Source organism: Hordeum vulgare, chromosome 5H (genome assembly GCF_904849725.1).
Source record: "Hordeum vulgare subsp. vulgare chromosome 5H, MorexV3_pseudomolecules_assembly, whole genome shotgun sequence".
Taxonomy (NCBI): Eukaryota; Viridiplantae; Streptophyta; class Magnoliopsida; order Poales; family Poaceae; genus Hordeum; species Hordeum vulgare.
Window position 1 is genome coordinate 129,393,180 of NC_058522.1, and position 21,930 is coordinate 129,415,109.

Below are 21,930 nucleotides of genomic sequence, written 5' to 3' on the forward strand. Positions count from 1 at the left end.
AAATAACTACCGCACCACCCAGCAACTCAGACCCTCCAGTTGTGTTATTTGTTTATGATTGGTTGTAGTACTGGTTAGTAGTTAGTATATGAAAAAGCATGTGTATGCCCCTTTTGTGCTCTTGGTTTCCTTCTCTGCTCCCCTTCCTTGTGCTCTTTGACCCGAATATTGGTCTATATGGATCTTGTGATGCAAGCATCGATTTATTGTTCTTGCGACGTTAGCCATCAAGCTATGGCTCTTGTGACACCGCCCATGGAGCTGGGGAAAGATTGTTTGGTTGTGATATTAGAAACGGTATTGTCATTTTGCAAGGAGAGACTCAGAGAAAATTATAGAAGTTAGTATTAGATGATAATAATGTTATATCGTAATACATGTTAGCTACACAGGTGTACCCTGCAAGAAATTACTTCACAATAGAAATGCAGACACATCCCTGAAAATAAACTGCGACATCCCTAAAAAAAGACATCATTCATGGGAGTTAAGAATTGTTGTGGTGTTTCTCTGAAGCGGTTAATCCATGTTGTTTATTCTTGCAGATTGACTAGATGAACCAGTTTATTTATGATATGTGGCATTTCCTGGTAAGATTTTTAACAAACCTTTTAGAGTGTTATTCACTCCCTCGTCAAATCTGTGTGATGTATAAACATGATCAGCCTAATAGCTCTCCTCTGTTTATAACAGACAATATGCAAAATAATAAGAAGTGTGGCGAAGACAATACAATATGCGGTCAATATGTTGGAAAATTTATTATAGAATCAATTGAATTAGTAAACTTGATACTTGGTGTTCTTCAACCTTTGCTCCAAGTAGATTAGATTAGCACACCAATTTAAATCTTTATTGTATAGACATCACTCGTTGTAGTCCGATTGAATCATGCTATAAGATTTTTTCCTTTTCTGAGAATATCGTAAGATTGTTTTAAGGAGGTTTTACATTAAAGAAATCAACGTCTAAAACCAACTGTTCCTGAAATTTCAATCTGTGGTACGCATTCGCTACTTCTGTTCCTATACAATTTTATTTGAGATTGTTGTACATTGGTCCCAGCCTTTTATAGCATGATCTCCCTCTACGTTTGATTGATTAAACAAACATTAATTGAAGTTGATGGAATGCGTGAAAAAATAATTTGTAATTGAATCTTGGTTCAGTAATTCTGTGAATGTGAAAGTCCATTCTTACAACTTGTCCGCGCATACAAACATGAAGATTAGACAACACCTTGGATTTGTCTTTCTATTAACTTGTGGTCATCAAACACATTTATGTCGTGCTCTGTACATATGCTCTAGAGCAAACAAGCAATGATAGTGAACTATAGTTTCTGGGGTATCACGCCCATTTAAACTGAAGGTGCAAGTTCAGGCGGTGTTCTTTTTTACCTTCAGATCTTTCTATTTTAAGAATTTTACTGTTATAGTTATACTATTATATATATTTTAAATATATGATCAAAGATTATTTTATTTCATCAAAAAATAGAAAGGATGCGGGAAAATCACTATTTCTCTATTTCCTGAAATCATTGTATGAATTTGTTTACCATGATTTCTCTATTTCTAATATTACAAGAGTATCCTCAATGAAACAAATAAAGACTTGTGTAACTAAAAGGCCATTTTGATTCCAGTATGGTAAATATCGTCTGAGTTCACCGTCCATGAGCCGCAAGTCATGTTTTCTGGTGCTACGAGTATAAAACAAATTCATACTTTGTTTTATTACCCTTTTGTGGTGGTGTTCCTATACCTTTTGGCCTAAGGAGACTCTCTGAAACACTGAGACAAACAGAGCTAGACATTTGTAGTATGATTAGGTAGTCCGGTCAGCGCTATTAATCCCCGCTTGAGCTTGACTGTATTTCCTGGCTTAATGTATGAGATTCTATGTATAGCAAAATTATGTGTAGAATCTCATGTAAGTTTGAAAGCCAATCGATTCCATGCTTTGAGTTGCAACGTGACCCCTATTCTGAATTGGTCTTTGGATCCAGTCCCTATGAACATATAAGGAAATTTTAGTTATAAAACAATACTTAGACATGCCATATTGCTATATGAGGGTCCTGCTATGTACAATTATAGATGCTTTCATTTGACTTCCATTTTGATGTAACAATATACATATAGCTTGTGTTAAAGTGTATGTCCAACATTTAAATTTGTATTTTCATTTTTTCTACTGAAATATATACCCTTGTATTTTGATAGTTTTGCGGAGCACTACTGATGGTGGCCTTTTTGTAGATATGAAACCCTACAATATATTTAGAGTACCGAGGAGTTCATTTGTGCTGCCCTCTCTCACCATATTCTGCAAATATCACTGACATCAACATCTATGAGTGGGAAAGTCATGTTTTCTATTTTGTGGTGTTATAAGTAAAATATGGGTAGTACCATAATCATGAAAGGTATGTCCACAAGTTGATGTTGCACGATATGAGGGTAAAAGTTAAGTTTGATTGCATCTTCAAATCAATGAGCCAATGGGAGTAAATAATAAATAGGGTCAATTTGAACAAATATCAGTCATATACTATTGTCTTTGTGAGACAGTTATTAAAATTGACCATCAACATGAAACTTTTATGTCTACTTGATCATATTATGAGCCCGTAGCAACGCACGGGTACTCTATTAGAGGTTAGAGTTTTTATAAGCCAGGTTCAGGAATTTATTCTTACATCTATTTTGTATATATATTGTTAATTTTCAGCTGTCATGTGTGCAAGAAATGCGTTTGGGAGGTTTCGGCTTCACTTAAGTGTGTCTATGGACATTTATACTTCTATTACATCTGCAAACTACAAATAGGAATATGATTTTTTATATAGAATATATTAGGTCCCTAGCTATATTAGTTGCTGGCCCCTATGTTTGCCAACAGAGTTAGTTGATGATTCCAATGCGGAGAGTATTCGGATGCTGTATATTGTTTATTCCTAATCAATAAACGGTAACTCTCAGATTAATAATTCTTTATAATAGTATATGCAGTACATATCTAATAATTCTCTCTTTGAATATTAATTCAAGTAATGTCTTTTGGCGTTTTAAGTTTTACGAGCTTGCCGACTGCTTAAAATCATTCTAAGAGTGTATTATTGTTTTTAAATGAACTGAAACCTTGTAGCACCGTAAAAACATATTCTAATTCCCTAACTTTGTAGAAATCATTCATGTTCATAACCCATTTTTTGTCTGAGCGGAATAAGAGTAAGGCCTCGTTCGGCTGTGGTGTATTTGCAGGCTTTAACGGGTATTTTACCGGTCGGTGTAGTAATCCCGAAAATTCCAAGCAGGCCCATTCGGTACCACGGTATTGGACCGGCCCATCCCGAAATTTACACCCCAAACCCTCCAGTATTCGTGTGAGAGGAGACGCGACCTAACCCTTGTGAAATTTCTCCCCCGGCTGTGACGGCGCCGCCTCCTCCGCCCTCCTCCCTCCCGTAGTTCGCCGCCGGGATCCAAGCCGAGCCAGATGCTGCCTCAGATCCCGAGGCCTCTTGGCTCTTGACGTCGTCGTTGCCGCTGCCGCTGCCGTCCGCGCCGAGGCCTGTTGGTTCTTGGCCTCCGTTGCCGCTGCCGTCCGCGCTCCGACGGCAGATCCTTCCGAAAACGTGTCATTTTCGCCGGTATGGACTGGTTTCACCTCACCCCTCCCCTCCCCTCAGTGCTCCTATGATTCTTTGACAGCCTTCGGTTAGTAGTAGGTGCTCCGGTGCTCCTATGATTCTTTGAAAGCCTTCGGTTAGTAGTAGGTGCTCCGAGCATTTAAATCAGGTTCTTGCCTTCGGTTAGTAGTAGAAGCTTTGGGGTGTCGCTTCTAGTTAAGATGCACTTACCAGCAGCAGCTGTGGAATCGAACTTTTGATTGCGGGTTGTGGGTACAGGATGCAGCGGGTAGGGGTGCAGCTTCTAGTTAAGATTCAGAGGCCTGTATGTAAAGGGGCAAAACAGAATGGTAAGATTCTAGTTAAGATTCAGAGGCCTGTATGCAGCGGGTTGGTTGTGCTGATGCAGAATGCTATCGTCCTGGGAATTATTCTTGTGTTGTACTAGTAGTTTTTTTTGGTTGTGACTGTTCATATCTTCATGATGGTTCAGAAACTTGCATCTAACAATTACAGTATACTAGATTTTATTTGTCTGACCCTTTCAGAAAAGTTTGATGTGATTGAATTAATGTGTATGTACAAGTGGTGGAACTGTGTGCATGGTCATGTGTTGTTTGCATTATTAATTTTATAGCGCATCTGTATTGAAAGTGGAAGGTGGTTCTGTACCTCTTGCTCTGTAGATATCGTCAAGTGCTAATGTTGTTATAATTATATGGATCGTGTTGCTAGTTGGAATTTGTTCTGTGAATTTGTTCTTTTAATCGGAGAAGATGCTATATATTTACATGTCGACACATGCTTTCTCAATTATGTTGCTGTTTTGTTTTTTTATACCTTAGACCAACAGTTTTGTTTCTTTATAGGTACCCGAGCCTTGGTTTATAGTGGGAGTGGACGAGCCGCCACCTTCGTGGGATCCCGTTAAGACGCCAAAGTTTGGTATGCCTTGTATTTACTAGGGGTTGTTAGCTCTCTAATTCTTGTTAGCTTTCTAATTCTTGTCATTGTTTCTTGATTGCTTCAGTATTAGTTTTGAAATGAAGTCACGGGGTCTAGATCATATTAGGAAGAGAAGAGAGGAAGATGATGATGAGATGGTCCTTTTCATCCTTCCATTATTGCACTTGTACTTAATGGACAGTAGAGGACGGGGTGAAAAAAAACAAAGGCATAGCTCGATCCTTTATGGCAAGCAACGTGTTGACGAACTTCTTGAAGGACATGTGAAAAATTGCTTGGTAGCTTTTAGGATGGAACCATACATTTTTAAGTCTTTAGCATCATATCTTAGAAGGAAAGAATTGATAAAAGACACAAGACTCAAGGTGGAGGAGAAGTTAGCATTCTTCCTGTACATGTTGTCACATAATTCATCATATGAAGATATGCAACTGGAATTCAGGCATAGTGGATCCACCTTTCATGAGTACATCAACGAGTTCTTTGATATCATCCCTGCCCTATGTACTCGCTTTGTGGAGCCTCCACGCATTGACGAACCACATCCAGTAATTGCTAGCGATGAACGATTCTATCCATACTTCAAGGTTCTTATCTTTACACTTACAAAATTCTTTGCCTTTCTCCATTAAAATCTCAAAAGTTAATTAGCAAATCTGTTTTTTTTACAGAACTGTATAGGTGCTATCGATGGATTCCATGTTCCTATTACCATTGCGCCTGAGAGTGCTGCACCATTTCGAAATAGAAAGGGCACCCTGAGCCAAAACGTAATGATTGCATGTGATTTTGACTTGAAGATCACATTTATATCATGTGGATGGGAAGGGTCTGCAACAGATGCTAGGGTTCTTCGATCTGCAATGAACTCTGGATTTAAAGTACCCGATGGAAAGTTTTACCTCGTCGATGGTGGTTACGCAAACACCACATCCTTCCTTGCACCGTATCGGGGTGTGAGATATCACTTGAATGAATTTGGGCATGGCCACCATCGTCCACAAAACCATAGAGAAGTATACAATCTTCGACATGCTTTGTTGTGAAATCATGTAGAAAGGACCCTAGGAGTTCTGAAGAAGCGATTCCCGATTCTCAATGTCGGGACATTACATTCAATTAGGAACCAAGCGAGGATTCCAGCAGCTACCGCAATATTTCATAACATCATCAAATTGCATGCTGGTGATGAGGAATGGCTTAAAAACCAACCAGATAACATACCTCTGGCTGATTTTGTCAATTTACCCAATGATAATGATAACTACCAAGGGAATAACACCCAAGGCAATGCTTTGCGAGATGAAATTGCAATGCAAATGTGGAATGATTTCCCACATAACTAACTCTTTGTAAGTTTGTGGATGTAATTGTCTTTTTCTAATTCAAATGATTAAGTGTCTTTAGTTTGTGTGTTAATTTGTTTTATCTCAACAGATATGTACGCAAAAGGATTTCCCAATTTCAACTTGGCGCAGGCTGCTGCGTTATTAAGAAAGAAAGGACTTCTTGGTGTTAAAATGGATTCACCAAAGGTTAACAAAAAGAGTTCTCCAAAAGGTATTCTTTTTTGTCAGTACAAGACCAATAGTATTTTAATTGAAGACACTTAGCCAATAGACCTTGTGCTTTAATTGGCTTGTGTAGTTGTGAAACAAAGAGCACAATGGAGTTTGGGACTTGAAAAAGGTCTGGTGGAGATACTTATGGAGCACGATACTCCTTACCACCGAGGGCAAAATGGATGGAGCAAGGAAACTTGGAACTTGATGGTGACAAAATTCCATGCAAAACACAAGCATGTGAAGTTCTCGAAGTCTCAAATTCAAGATAAGGAGAAGGAGCTCAAAAGAGAATATAGGATGTTAAAAGAAGCCCGAAAGCAAAGCGGTGTTCGCTGGGATGACAAAAGATGTATGATCGAAGCTGACACCGACCTTTGGGACAATCTGATGATTGTAAGTTCTTTAATTTTACCCTTCGATATGGTTACAAATTTATACCATGCTAATACTCATCTATTACTCTGGTTCTTTGTAGTCATATCCAAGTATCGGGAAATTCAAGAAGAAATCTTTTCCTCTCTTTGACTCGCTAGGAGAACTCTATGATGGTAAGTTTGGTTACTCTTAACTTTGGGACAATCTTCGACATGCTTTGTTGCTTCCTCTTAACTCTTAACTCTGCGTATTGTTTGGTTACTTACATGCATTTTGCAGGGCATACAGCTGAGGGTACCTACAGTTTCACATCAATTGCACAACCATCACAAATTGACGAAGACTTTGAAGATGAAATAGAGGTTGAGGAAGTAAAAGAAAGTGATGACTTGGAGATGATGAATCAAGTGCAACATGATGAAGATGACTTGCAAATTCTGGATCAAATGGATGTTGCACATAGGAAGGAGGATGTCAATCCAAGTGAAGAAGTGGGTCGTACAATGGCTGGTACAATGGCTGGTTCAGGAAAGATGCCCCAAAAGAAACCCAAGAAGGAGAAGCGCAAGAACAGTGGTGATGTGATTGCTGGAGCATTATAGAAGTATATAGAGTTGAAGAAAAGGCAAGTAGATGATGAAGCTACATATTTGGCCAATGAAAAGGCAGATGCAACAAAATTACATGAATTCTCTATCACCAAGTGCATGGATGTGTTGAAAAAAATGGAGGATGTGACCCGCATCGAGAAGATCAAAGCATTCAACGTCTTCAAGGATGCTGCAAATCGTGAGATTTTCATCAATGCCGCTGATGATGATAAAGATACTGCTGTTATGTGGCTTCGGAGCCAAATGTCCCCATGAGCTATGTTCAAGACAGGTAGCAGACATAACTTCTTTGTTATATAATTATGTGATAGTTGATGGTATATTACATCTCTTCCTTGTTATAATTCTGTGATAGTTGATAAAACTTGCAGACATAACTTCCTTGTTATATAATTCTATGATATATTAGTTAAATTTTGGGAGATTCACCATGTGGAGGCAGTGGTTCAACTCAGATCCTTTTGCAAACGATGTTATGTTTGATAACATAACGTCGAATGCTCTAGAATTCAGATCTTTAGTTAGTTTTAAACTTTTAGACGTTATGTTTTATCAAACTTGCAGAAGTTATATCTTTAGTTAGATTCACCATGTAGAGGTAGTGGTTCAACTCATATTCTTTTGCAAACTAATATATCTAACCAGAAGGTCCATCCGCAAGTTTAAAACATAAAAAAAATAACATAACGTCGAATGTAGGTTCTTTCGTGATAAAACTTGCAAACGATGATGCTTTTATTGCTGCAACTATAAGTTAGAGTTTGTAAAAATCTGTACCTGACCGTATCATTTAAAAAAAATATGTAATATACCTCATGTAAAATCTGTAAAAATCTGTACCTGACCACCTCGACGTGGTCAAATCTACAGGAGCAGTGGTGGTAGTACAAAAATTAGGTTCATTGTTCAACACTGCGTGTTCATTGTTCTATGATAAAATATATGATAAAATAACAACCCGTTGTCCTCTTCGTTAATCAAGCCATCCATCCATGTTCAGTGTACTCATGGATCAAACTAAGATAAACAGCAGAACAGAGCACAAGTGAAGTAGAGCTATCTAAAGGCACAGGTTCATTGCCATGCCCATCCCTGGGTTGAGTATGATCCATCTCTGGCACTTGCAGATGGTTCAGATGATGCCTAGCCAAGAAACAGTCCTGCCTGGTTGCCCTTAACCTGGAAACACAATTTGAATGAACATCAGTAGTGTAGCATTAGATAGCAATGTTACGTCTCCTTGAAACAATGTGTGTGCAGATCAAAAACATATGCTTTCTGATTATGGGTGATCTACTTGACAGTTACATTGACTGTTGTTTGTTTTGTTTTGTTCCGCAGCCTGCAGCTATGAGATCGTTGCACTGGCAACAAGCACCCAATGAAGAAAAGCGCAGTCGGTGTTAGCCCCTTAGATCTGCCAGAAAGTGGTTCATCTCATAAACTGGCATTTTACCAACACTCGTTTTGAGCCTCCTGCTGATCTTATGTCATGTAAAATAAAGCAAACTAGGTTGACCTTATTTGGGAGTCGCTTTCTATTTTCAATGCCTACTTGTTGCACAAATGGAATGTTTCATTTCTCCGAGGAGTCAGTTTGCTATTGATGATGACATGATGTTTCAATAAATTGTCGACATCGGATCTTTGATGATGCCCCTTGATGTCTGCTATTTTATGTCATTTGGTGTCTGTTCCAAACCATATCAGCAGTTATTTTATGCCCCTTGATGTCTGCTAAGTTATGTCATTTGGTGTCTGCTATTTTATTTTTTTGATGATGCACCTTCTGGTTAGATATATTAGTTTTAAACCTTATCAGCAGTTATCTGAAAACTCTAGTACCAAACAAGGTCTGGGGTGGGGGATTATTGGGGAGTTGAGGGGATTTGGTGGAGGGGAGGGGATCACCAAATCCCCTCCAATCCCCAAGCGTATTTGGTGTGAGAAAACACCAGAGCCGAACGAGGCCTAAGGGTTGAGCGTAAGCGAGATGTGGATTGGCGTTGGTTTGTTTAGTTACTGTTGTGTGAGCGGAATAATTTCTTACTTTAGAAAATATTTTCAATTACATTTCATTAGAGATCGCTTTGCAGGAAATTGTATGAGCGGGCTATTCATATATTTTTTTCATCAAGTCATATAATTTTTTTGTTATAATAGACAGGTAAATGCATTGGTTGTTTGCTTCAAGGGTTAATAACAAACAAGGTGGTGTGTCGGTTGCATGCTCAAGAACAGACATCATATTTGTGTTTTGTGTTAATGCATGACATTCACCTGTATGTTAGAATGTGGTAATGTCTCACGAGACATCGAATCTGACTTCTTGACTCGGGGATGTCACACGGACGGCGCATGCCTCATTGCCTTGACGGAGGTGTTCAATCGACACGAACACGCAGAGAGAGGGGGTTTAGGGTGGAGAGCGGGTTGGTTGGCAGGGGACTCCTCCTTGCCGAACCGTGGGGAATCACGGTGTGAAGGAGAGAGAACACCGTGGCAAAGGTAAGATGGGCGTCATCGATTTTAAAGGAAGAAATGTCCGGCTACGGTGGAAAACAAAGCGGGAATGGAAGAATCCGACAAGAAATGAGAAATAGTGTGTCGTGGGGTGGAGTTTTTATGTTGGGACCATGTGTTCGAATAACATGGCAGGTAGTTCGGTCGAGATTTGGATTTTGAGGAGCCCGCTTGACGCTCGATTGATGTCCAAACATGCTAGGACGTACGAGGAAAAAATAAACTTTGAACTTGTAGAGGACATTATATATCGAAGGCCGTAGCAACGCACGGGCGTTCTACTAGTATTGAGTGTTGCACAGTCTAAACCTAATTCTCTACCGTATCCGTTAGACTTTCTTGCTTATAATCAATAAATTACCGTCATTATAAAAAAGAAGATGTCTACACTTATAGCCTAACGCTGAATTGTCCTTAACCACCATTAGCGGCCTTGTGATGTGCAAGTTCCATTCTTTTGTGCTAGAAGTGCATGCGATCTCCGAGTTGACTTGCGGAGATGCGGCAACGTGAACAAGCTGGAGGATTACGGAGGTACATAGTTGCGTGCCAATTTAAAATTAGTGCTGCCAGTAATCCAATCTATTCCACCGTCCGAGGCTAGCTAGTTCCCCCTCCATGCATGCCATGAACGCAACACGATCTTAAAACTGTTGTTGGAGATGCCCTTATATTACAGCCATGGTTGACAGCTGCCTGGTTTGAGTTATAGCTGACAGCGAGGACGTCTGTACGCGTTGAATGTTAAGGGTTCCCCACCCCAGCTCTCTCTCCGCCGTATATATATACTACTGTAGGAGCGATCGCTCCGTAGTCCGTAGTACGTGGCTAGCGAGTAGTCAGAATGGGTTCTGGTGGTGGGATGGCCGTCTCTCGTGGATTGCCTTGTGTCCTGCTCCTGCTGGATTGTTGCTGGCTGTGCGAAGCCGGTGCGGGGTTGGCCCCGGCGCTATACGTGCTCGGCGATTCGCAGGCGGACGCCGGGACCAACAACCACCTGCCGACGGTGCTCAGGGCGGACCTCCCGCACAACGGCGTCGACTACCCGGGGTGCAAGCCCACCGGCAGATTCAGCAATGGCAAGAACTTCGTCGACTTCGTCGGTGCGTATGTATTCACATGCCTCCCAATTTTCTTTTATTAGGAAACGAAGGCAAAAGTTTTGCCTCATCTTATTAATTAAGAAAAAGTTTAGACATAGTTTCATGCCTTTTAAAATGGCCATCGACTCTTTCTCTTCTGTTCAAACCTTTTCTTTTTAGTACTGGCACGGCCGGGTCAGTTGTGGTACAAAATGTACGGTCCACACAAGGCCCACAATTTTAGGGGGTCCAAATTTTATCTATAAACGTTATAGTATTTGTTTTTTAAAAAATATCCTACACGTGGTATCTGAACCTGAGTTGAGGTCATCGAGCTCAAGGAGTGTTAACGCTCGTCCGATATTTCTTAAAAGATAGGAAACAACTCGACTGATGATATAAAACGCTATCGTCGGTTTAAGAAAAGGGATCACTACAAAAGTTTATCGGGATGGTCTCGTCTCTCGATCTAAAGACCGCAACAACACTCACGTCTACTTCGATATAGGAAACAGGATCGTCTCGTCTACTTCGCCTCATTAGATAGATCGGATTCATGCCACTACCACTGTTGCCTTCGTAGCTTCCTCTCCAAATTTCGAAGTAGTCGCCTTGTCGGATCGATTTGTGACAGAATTTTCTAGTTAATTTTTGATAGGCATCGTTGCTTCGTTAGAGATCGATTTTTACCTCCTCAATTAAACAATACAGTATAAGAGTTCAATAGAGAGGACCCAAAATTAAGTGAGTTATACGGTTTGTCTAATATCCGAACATTGACGCATGATTTTTAGTTGACATATGCTACATTCTAACTTTAAATTTATTTTATTGATCATTTTTATCTTATGTTTAGATAATACGATGGCATTAGAGAAGAAGAAGAAAGAGAAACATTAATCTAGTTCACATAATTGGTCGTTAGTTTATTTTTTATGAGATAGGGTCTCATGTTTTTTGTTACGCACATGGCTTCAGATTTTGCTAGTCTGGGCCTGAGTACTGGTCTTTGATCAGACGACATATTCGAAGGAAAAGAACATATACCTTTTGCATTTTATACATTTCTAAAGAGGATACCCTGTTTCGGCCGGTGAGATGAGATGATCATAATGTGATGAGGGTACTCGTGCCTCCACGATCTTTAATGTTGTATACTTCTTTTATTTGCCGCCTTGCGGCCAACCTTCTTCCTTAATTAATAATATGATAAGTCTTTTATTTTGTTTCAAAAAATAAAATACTCGGTGAAGATGGCATTGTTGACCAAAGTTAATCACAACAAAAATAATAGTAAGATTGAATTGATTAAAACAACGATTCCCTCAACTAACGCTGACCAAGGTGTTAAAGAAACAATTAGAGGATCACAAGAATGAAACCAGAAACAACTAGAAGATCAACACAATTTGGACCCGAATGGGAGGGGAAAAAAGATGACCATAATGAACCGTACTAGGGATTCCCTGATATTTTCCAATAACCTAATAATGCTTGTTACGCTGCAGTACGATACAATACAATACCACAAATACCCAGTTATTTGTTAGATTTTTTTTCTCATAAGGGGCGCTTTATTATTTAAAGTTGAAGTATTATACCCGGTTTATGCATAACCAGGATGCACACAGCCAAACGGAGTTCAGTCTGACAAACAGTATATAAAAGGATGAAATACAAATAAATGACTGTAAGACGCCTAAACTGGAGGGGGTCTAATCCTAAGATCATGCTGTCATCCATGTTGGGTAAAAGTATCCCTCGTCGTAGCCTTCAATCATGTACACACCTTCGTAAATAGGTCTCGATACTCCACATGTTGTAGAGATGACCATAAACGAAGCGTCCCGGTACATATGTAGATAACCTGCAGAAGAGAAGAACTTTTACCATTAAAAATCTTATCATTTCTACATAGCCAAAGCGACCAGACAATGGCAAGCGCTCTCTGAGAAGAATTTTAAACTTGTGATCAATCCCATGTAACCAGTTGCCAAAAATATTGACAACACTACAAGGAGGAGACAAGTCAGATGCTATTTGGATGACATACCATATAGAACGAGCCAATTTAGATTGAAAGAACAGGTGCTTTATTGTCTCATCATGGTGACAGAAAACACATTACGAACTTCAATGTCAATTTCTCTTAATAATGTTATCTTTAATAAGAGAATGACTCCTCAACGAAGATACCATGCAAATATTTTATTCTTAAGTGATATCTTCATCTTTCAGATCTTTTTATTATTATCAACCGGCACATCAGACTAGATTAAGGCTATATACATAGACTCTACTGAGAATTTACCACTTTCAACTGCACCGTGGATAACCGTTATACTAACGTGTTCCACGATTGAAGTCCGAGTCCAAATAAATCTCTTTTGAACATGTATTTGTTAGATGCATACATGTATCCTCTTGGAGCCTAAAGGAAATGCATATATTTACTATACATGTATGCACTATGAAGTGTTTTCCTCATTATACTTCATCCTACCATTACAGCTGAACATCTGAAGCTGCCCAGCAGCCCTCCTCCGTACCTGTCCATCTGCAACACCCCAAGCAGCAATTCCATATATCTGAGCGGGGTCAACTTCGCTTCAGGAGGTGCAGGAGTATCAAATCAAACAAACAAGGTAAAATGGAGATACTAATTAATTATATTTCCTAATTTTATAGTATTTCTTAATGATATATTTAATTTTGTCATATTTAAACTTAATCATCTCCCGTATGTCATACTCCGTATTTCCTAATTAATTATATATGCATGCATGCGTCAACGTACAGGGTGAGTGCATCAGCTTCGACTACCAAATCGATCGCCAATTCTCCAAGGTGCATGAATCACTGGTGCAGCAGCTCGGCCAGTCTCAGGCATCGGCGCACCTGAGCAGATCGATCTTCACCGTTGCCATCGGTGGCAACGACATACTCAACTACGTCCGTCCAAGCCTTGTGAACCAGGTGCTAAGCCCTTGTCCTCCAACTCAGTCTCCTGATGAGTTCGTTGCCTCGTTGGCTCTGTCACTGAAAGACCAGCTGCAGGTATGGAAACTTCATGGTTCATCCTTACTTACATTACATAAGCTTGCTTGCTTCATTGATGTATACGTACGTACTTCCTCTTATATTAATTTGCATCGACGCATGAGCACATAACTTGTTGAGTAAATAGGCAATTTTCCGAGTATATTAATTCACGAAATAATAACTAGCATGGCATTGACTAGACTAAGGACATACTGATCTTGAACTAACCTAGCACATACTACGCATATAGTGGATACATCTATGCAAACAAGTAGCACTGCTAGGATAAATGCGAACATGAGGATAAACGAGTCATACCCTCCAATCGGCCAGTTGGCCGTAGCAGCAGCGGCGGCGGCGGCAGTATCCTCTGCCGCCTTTTTATCGGCTTCGCGTGCTTATAAAGGCGGCTGGGTGGAGAGACATGGGCCAAGCCCACGTCCGAGTCGGTAACAGCCACGATCCAACGTCTCGGACCGTGCCTTGTCCGTTACGTATTCTCCGTTCCTGACCGGCAAAAATAAGCGCGTAGGTATGGGCTCGGCTCATTCCCGCAACCCGTGTCGCGTCGGAGGAGGAGTGCGCGAGGGCACCTTCTCTTCTCACTTTCCAATAGCATGTGGAAGAGAGACCCTTATAAAGGGGTCCAAACTCTCCTCCACTAACGGGGTGGGACTAAACTCGCACCACCTTGTCATACCATCACCTACATGGGACCTTGGAGATTTTTCTGAAATTCTTTAATGGGCCTAAAGCCCACCTCCAAATTTCAACGTAACTGTAATGCAATCTGAATCACACTCTACTCATTAGTCATGAATGATGAACTGCAGAGGCTGTACAAACTCGGGATGCGCAGGCTGTTCATCATCGGAGCAGCGCCACTGGGGTGCTGCCCGGTGCTGCGTGGGAAGGTGGCGTGCGACGGAGTAGCGAACTACATGTCATCTCAGTACAACATCGCGGTGGCTTCCCTACTGCGGAACATGAGCGACAAGTACCCGGATATGCTCTACTCCTTGTTCGACCCATCCACTGCATTGCTCGACTACATCCGGCAGCCAGAAGCAAACGGTACGGGACCAATGACTCACTAATTAGTTAAACTGCCCAAACGGCTCACTAATCATTCACATGTTAATTTGATATATATACTGTAGGTTATGCTGTGGTGGATGCGGCGTGCTGCGGGCTAGGGGAGAAAAATGCCATGTTTAGTTGCACTCCGGCCAGCTCCCTCTGCAAAGACCGGACCAACCACATTTTCTGGGACTTTGTGCATCCCACGGAGATCACCGCACAGAAGCTCACGGAAGTTGCCTTCCACGGCTCAGCGCCCTTGGTGACACCAAGAAATGTTCGGCAGCTTTGTGACACTGCCATGTAGGCAAAGTTATGCCTATTGTGCAGTCATTGTTGTTTTGTGACACATGTTGGGCATTTTCTATAACTGCATTTTCATAACTGCATGCTCTTAAGATTTTCATATGTTTTGTGACACATGCCCCATATTTTTGTCGTGTGCTACTTCGTGTGGGTGGGTTGAACTTATGTTAGTTGTTGTGCTCTGGCGGTTTGCTTTATAGATAAAGTGAGGCAAAAACCTTTTTCGGTAAATGCATTTTCTTAACATTTTCATAACTGGTGGATAGTTCCTGTCGTCCTGAATCCAAAAAGCCTGAGTTTGTTCAATTCGAACCTCGTATGCGAAAGTTATGGTACTACCTTTTATCACCGGAAGTACCGCCCGGGCCGGCGGTAGTACTGCTCAGAGCGGTACTACTCTGCTGGTACCGTTGGCCTGTACCGCTTCTCGGAAGGGCGAACACTTTTGTGTTCGGACTTTGTGGTAGTACTGGGCGGGTGGTACTACCGCTTGTTACTATCGCTCCGGGTGGTACTAGCTGCCTTGCCTCGTCTCTGGCTCGGCCTCACTTTCCTGAGCGGTAGTACCTCTTATCATCGTTAGTACCGCTCCCAGGAGTGGTAGTACCGCTTTGGCTCGAGTTGAGGGGGTGGTTAACGGGCAGATTCCTTCCCCCCTATAAAATTGGGTCTTCTTCCCTAATGGTTTTCTATCCGTTGAGCTCGTGTTCTTCCCCATCGTTGATCCTCTTAGAGCTTACTAACTCTCAAGCTCTCCAATGATTCTTGCTAGTTCTTGAGGGAAAAGAGCGAGGAGATATAGATCCACATCTCCACCAATTGCGTTCTCCTCTATGTGAGGGGAACCCCTTGGATCTTGATCTTGGAGTTCTTTGTGAGCTCCTTGTTCTTCCTCTCATATTCCTCCATAGCTTTTGTTGTTGTGGAGGGATTTGAGTGTGAGGGACTTGACCACTTCGTGTGTTCTTGCCATTGCATTAGTTGCATCGGTTTGAGTTCTCCACAGTGATACGTGGAAGTAAAATTTAAGAAGCTTGTTACCCTTGGGTACTTGGTACCCTAGAAATTGTTCTTCGTGGATGCTTTGGCGTCCTAGAAGTTTGGTGGTGCCTCAGACCTCAATCATTGTGGTGTAAAGCTCCGAGCAAGCATCGGGGTCTCCAATTAAGTTATGGAGATTGCCTCGAGCATTTGAGGTCATCACGGAGCCACAGTCCATTGTGGTGAAAATTTGTGGTGTTGTTGGGAGCCTCCAATTAAGTTGTGGAGATTGCCCCAACCTTGTTTGTACGGGTTCGATGACCGCCGTCAAAGGTCCCTTAGTGAAATCATGACATCTTGCATTGTGCGAGGGCGTGAGGAGATTATGGTGGCCTTAGTGGCTTTTTGGAGAGCATTGTGTCTCCACACCACTCCAAACGGAGATTAGCATCCGCATGGGTGTGAACTTTGGGATATATCGTCGTCTCCGCGGTGGTCACGATTTGTCGAGCTTGGCGTCAAGGAGACGGCGGAGCCAAGCGGTCGTCTCCGCGGTGGTCACGAAGCGGTCGAGCGCCCATGCCGCGGTGAGGTACGGGTCATTGTGCACCCATTTGAGGACCACGTTCGTCTTGGCAAACGCGGAGCGACGATCAACATCGCATCTGTCGTACCTCGCATGCTGTTATGCTATGCTTTCGGCCTCAGACACCACGGCCCAAGAGTTGGAGGCACCATCGAAACCTCTTCCTCCGAGGTAGTGAAGGATGTGGCCATGTGCCTTGGCGATCGCGGGCATCACCTCCTCCTTTATCTAGGGGTGGTGGTGTCAAGGTGGCGACGATGGCCAGTCAATCCTCGCGTAGCAGCTGTGCGGTGGGGACGACACCGGCAATGGCTTCATCCGGCGGAGATGCTGGGGACACAGGCTCCTGCTTCACACGGCTGTCGATGTAGAGGCCGAGGTTGCGCGACGGGGACGCAGGCTCGTCCTTCACCTACCAGAGCGGAGATGTCATCGGGGCTCCGAAGGCCACCTCTGCAATAACCGAACCAACCACATTTTCTCGGACTTTGTGCATCCCACATAGATCACCGCGTAGAAGCTCGCGACAGTTGACTTCCACGGGTCAACGCCCTTGGTGATACCCAAAATTGTTCGGCAGCTATGTGACACTGCCATGTAGGCAAAGTAATATCTATTGTGCGGTCATTGTTGTTTTTTGTAAATTGTACCTTTTCTAGAAAGGTTTATGTAAAGGGATAATTATTTCTCAAAACACGCGGTCCTGCCCAACTCACATCGCTTAGCTTGCGTTTTTTCCCTTCAAACACGGTTCCGTCTAGTCAGCGTCGTTTGACCACAAACGACGCGGTACTTTGGACACCTCTTGCCCCCGTGCTCACTCACACTCTCTCATTCCCCACTCTCGCTCTCTCTCTTTCCCTCTCGCGAACCCTAAATTCTAGCGGCGAGATCCATTGCAAGGAGATGGTGGAGAGTGGATAAAGTGTCGATGATGGTGCCTGCGGTGGTAGGGACAACACACATCCACTTCAGCACGGAGAAGGTGGCTGCGGCGGCATGAACGACGACAAGGGCAGCTGCTCTTGTACATTGGAGCGCGGAGGAGCAAGAGGTGGCGGGTCTGCACAACAAATTACCTTACGGTGAGTATCGGACCTGATTTTCTCAGGTTTTCCACTGGATGTTTTCTTGGATTAAGGGTTTAGGCTAGAATTTGTGCGTTTTCTCACTGGATATCGTGTGTTATATGATAGGATGGATCAAGTTACAACGTTCTTTCTTTCAATTAGGATGGAGACCACTGTTCTAGTTTCTGCTGTTACAAAAGGAAAAGATTGTGGATTCACATTTCCTTTAGTTGTGGAAAGAACTAGTTCATACAGTAAATTTAGGGCTGCCATTTGTGCCAAGTATCCATGAGGATTGTTTGATTCTGTGGAGATCAGATATTGGGATAGTTCCAAACTTTCTTCGGTCCCTCTGCAGTGTGATGAAGAGTTAGGTCTAAGTTTGCAAGTAATGCACCAATTATGTCGTGAAATTGGGAAATCAAAGTTATACAAAGAACTAGAGGTAAAGGATGTGACAAACCATCTAGTTTCAGCCCCCTGCATCTAGAACTACGGCTAGCAGTAGAACACCAAGTGCTCCTAGAACAACAAGTGCTTATGAAACTGCAAGTGTTAATGAAAGCCAAGAACACCAGAAGAAGACACTTCATCATGTTGTGGAGGAGGCATTGCATGATGCACCTGGTGTGGAGGCTGAGGTTCTATATCCTGGATATGTCCAGCACAATAATGATGAAGAAGATGCAGCAGATAAAGAGTACAATCCTGTAGAAGTTTTAGATGGAGATGATGATGAGAAGCAAGAGGATGTTGTGATGGGAGTTTTTGAAGATGCAAAAGAGGACAAACCTGTAAAGATATATGACAGAGAAAATCCATGTATTGATGAAGGTCTGGTCTTCCATAGCCCAATTTCTACAGAAATGCAGTTTCAATTTTCTCAATCAAGTATGAAACTGAGTTCCTTACTCTGAAAAGTGACCCAACAAGGTTTACTGTCAAATGTGCGTATGAGAGACGCAAGTGGAGACTGCATGCCTCCTTAATGAGGAAAAGCACACTAGTTCATGTATTGAATTTTTGTTATAGTTTATTTTCAGGTATTTTCTTTTCTGTACTAATCTCACTGTTTCTTTTTTGGTTTGTTTCATATTAAACTCAACCCATACCAGCATACTGTGTGAATAGATCCTAGAGATTGAGAACTGCAAAAAGAAGATGGATAGCAGATGCTTCTATGGCATGGGTCAGATCAAATCTAGGAATTGGTCCTATGGAAATTCAGAGCAAGTTGTTAGAGAAATATGGTGTGGAGGTGCCATATCAAAGATGCTACCATGGTAAAGAGATGGCACTTGACAAACATTATGGAAAGTATAGTGATAGCTTTCAGATGATTTATACTTTCAAAGCTGAAGTAGAGAGGGCGTCACCAGACAGTATTGCAGAAACTGACAAGCACACAGTTGAGTACAAGATAAAAAGCTAGAAGTACTACAAGGGGTGCTTTAGAAGGTTGTTTATGTGCTTAAAAGCATGTCAGAAGGGTTTCCAGCACAGAGCACCAGGCAGACTAAGAAAGTAAAGGATTACAAGTAGCACTGAAGGAAAGGGCCTTGGTCCTAAAAGCATAAGTGCAAAAGGTGTAGGAGATGTGGACACAAAGCCAAGGGTTGTAAACAATAAGTTGATCCAGCCTTTGGAGAAGATGAACACAAGGGAGCAGACAATGCAAATAATCATCCTACACCCAATGAAATAGCAGAAGCAGAAATACAAAAGGAGGATGATGTTGATGAGACAACAACTGATGTTCTTCAGCAGCAGATGCCACCACCAACGGAGCCCTCACATGATGCATCTACAGGAGCTAGTTGTGCAGTCAGATATGTTACAAATTCTTACATGTTTTTATCTTACTCCTTTATAAAATCTTTCAAACTGTTATATGCTTCCACTTGTTTTAGCCCTAGGAAAAATTATAAAAAGGGAGCAGAAAGAAGAGCTTCTCGCATGTATGGCAAGTTGAATACAGTTGTGGAACCAACAACAACATTTTGCTCAGTTGAAAGCAGTGTTCAAAGCAAAGGTTTCTCTCCGAAAAGAGAAGCAACAACATTTGAAGCTCCAAACCCATCAAAGAACACTAGAAGCAAGGCACAACTAGCTCCATACCTAGGCAAGAACACCAAGAGCAAGAAACTTAAGTTCTAGTACTATGTTATATTTGCCAGTGCTTTTATGCACTTATCTGCTTGTTGTTATGCACTTAAGTTGTAGTATTATGTGTGCTTAATGCACTGTCAAGTTGCTATATTTGGTACAATGTCAGTTTGCTGAATTTGGTAAAGTGTGTGCTCTATTAGGTTGAAATAAATATGGTACAATTTGGTACAATGGAATAAATATGTATTTGGTACCATGTCACAAGAATGAATAGTAAACAACATTCAGGTCATTCCTCTCTCTCACACTTTCTTCAACAACTGCTACAACTACAAGACAAACAACACAACAACACACATTCCTACAAACAACAATGCCAAAACAAGCAGCATCTCATCTCTCTCTCACTATCTTTTTCAAAGCAAGATTATTCTTTGACAACTCCATGTTTTGCTTCTGCAATTTGTGACTTCTGATGCAGCTTTGTTCTACCTCTGCGTGCAGGTCTTCATAAGAAAGGGCATCACGCAATGGATGAGGAGGATCAACCCAGACCACCCAGTGACACTCATGTGGTAACTTCTTGTTGTAGCTGCACTAGAAATGGGGTCCCTAGTGCCCGTGACTTGTGCACACGAACCGGAGGCATCGCCCCTTGAGTCAAGCACCAGCTCCCCGAGAAGCGAAGATCCCCCGGCGCATGCCGGGGGAAGGAAAGAAGAAGCAAACGAAGAAGACCAAGACTCGGGAATGCGCCTCCCCGACAGGAAGGAGCCCATATACCACAGCTCCACCTCATCGCCACATCAGTCACTTGTCGATGAGGTGTCGAGCCCTCGGGTGGCTAGGTTGCTCCCAATTGCTATGTGGCGGTGTGTGGGACGATAGTCTTAGGTCCGTCGACACCCGTCCAGATATGTGTCGAGGCCCAGGTTGTAGCCAGCTCACGGGTTGCAGAAGCTTGTCGGGAACGCATGCTCGCTCGCCGCCTAAGGCCGCATTTATGGTGTTCTCTCATAAGTGCCAGAGTTAGGTATGATAGCACTGTTTTCTATCTAATCATGTCGGTTGCCACTGTGGACGCCCCTTGAGCTATAAAAGGAGGCCCGAGGCAACCTAAGAGAGGATTCAGACCCTTGGCAAATTAAATGCCTAGGGATTCGTCATTTGGTAGGCTAGAGCTAGGAGGAAGCACACCCGCGTGTTAGCCTTCCCCCGGCAACCCTTGCCGGGAAGTAGCTCCATGCATACCACATTTCCCCCAATCAATCCACCAAAAGCAGGAGTAGGGTTTTGCGTCCTGAACCTGGGTAAAAAACCCCGAGTCTCATCAGTGCACGGCCTACCATGTTTTCTGCTCTTTGTGTGATACAACCTCCCTGCCGAACCATAGCAGGGACTCCATAACGTCACATAGGTGGTCGTGTGTGTATCCTCACCAACATCTTTGGCACGCTAGGCAGGGGGCGTCGTTAACGTGGATTTGAGATCACGAGCAGCGTGCTGATTTTGATCGCCGTCTTGCGATGGTTCCAAGAACAAGACATGCGCACGTGCTCACCCTTCTACTTCGAAGGCCACAGTACTTGTAGTCGCGAACGTTGCCGGCATGTCCCCGGCATCAGGCGACCTGGGCGTTGTAGGTGACACGACCGACACATGCAACGCCACTGTCGTGTCCCCTGCGGACGAAGTCGAAAGGGGAGGGGGGGGGGTGGCGGGCAGCAGCGCCGTCCCGACGATGTCGCCCATGGTGCTACGGGCGAGCGGGACACGCAAGCCTCGCACATCTGCCGCATCAGTGACCACGCTCTCCACAGCGGCGCCTAGTCTGAAGGAAACCACGCTCCACCGCCTGCACCGACCGCTAGTGTGACCATTGGATGTGCACCTCACCCAAAACAAGATGGGGGGCTGAGTGGGGCCACGAACCCGCGCACCCGGCCTCCCCCACGCCAGGCCACCAGAGTGACCGATGTGCTACAATGGGGACGTAG

The 21,930-nt window shown here is 42.8% G+C and overlaps 2 protein-coding genes across 2 annotated transcripts; both read left to right on the forward strand.

Moving 5' to 3' along the window:
• The first annotated feature begins 3,423 nt into the window (after window positions 1–3,423).
• LOC123399532 lies at window positions 3,424–8,808 on the forward strand. Its single transcript, XM_045093930.1, has 7 exons — window positions 3,424–3,658; window positions 4,507–4,582; window positions 6,041–6,163; window positions 6,251–6,561; window positions 6,644–6,716; window positions 6,823–7,425; window positions 8,496–8,808. The coding sequence occupies exons 3-6, from the start codon at window positions 6,043–6,045 to the stop codon at window positions 7,143–7,145; spliced, it is 828 nt and encodes a 275-aa protein (XP_044949865.1). The 5' UTR covers window positions 3,424–3,658; window positions 4,507–4,582; window positions 6,041–6,042; the 3' UTR covers window positions 7,146–7,425; window positions 8,496–8,808.
• Window positions 8,809–10,477: 1,669 nt separating this feature from the next.
• LOC123399533 (GDSL esterase/lipase At5g55050-like) lies at window positions 10,478–15,418 on the forward strand. The gene is made up of 5 exons (XM_045093931.1): window positions 10,478–10,780; window positions 13,271–13,404; window positions 13,559–13,816; window positions 14,635–14,875; window positions 14,962–15,418. Exons 1-5 carry the CDS (start codon window positions 10,522–10,524, stop codon window positions 15,186–15,188), a joined length of 1,119 nt encoding a protein of 372 aa, XP_044949866.1. The 5' UTR covers window positions 10,478–10,521; the 3' UTR covers window positions 15,189–15,418.
• The last annotated feature ends 6,512 nt before the right edge of the window (window positions 15,419–21,930 follow it).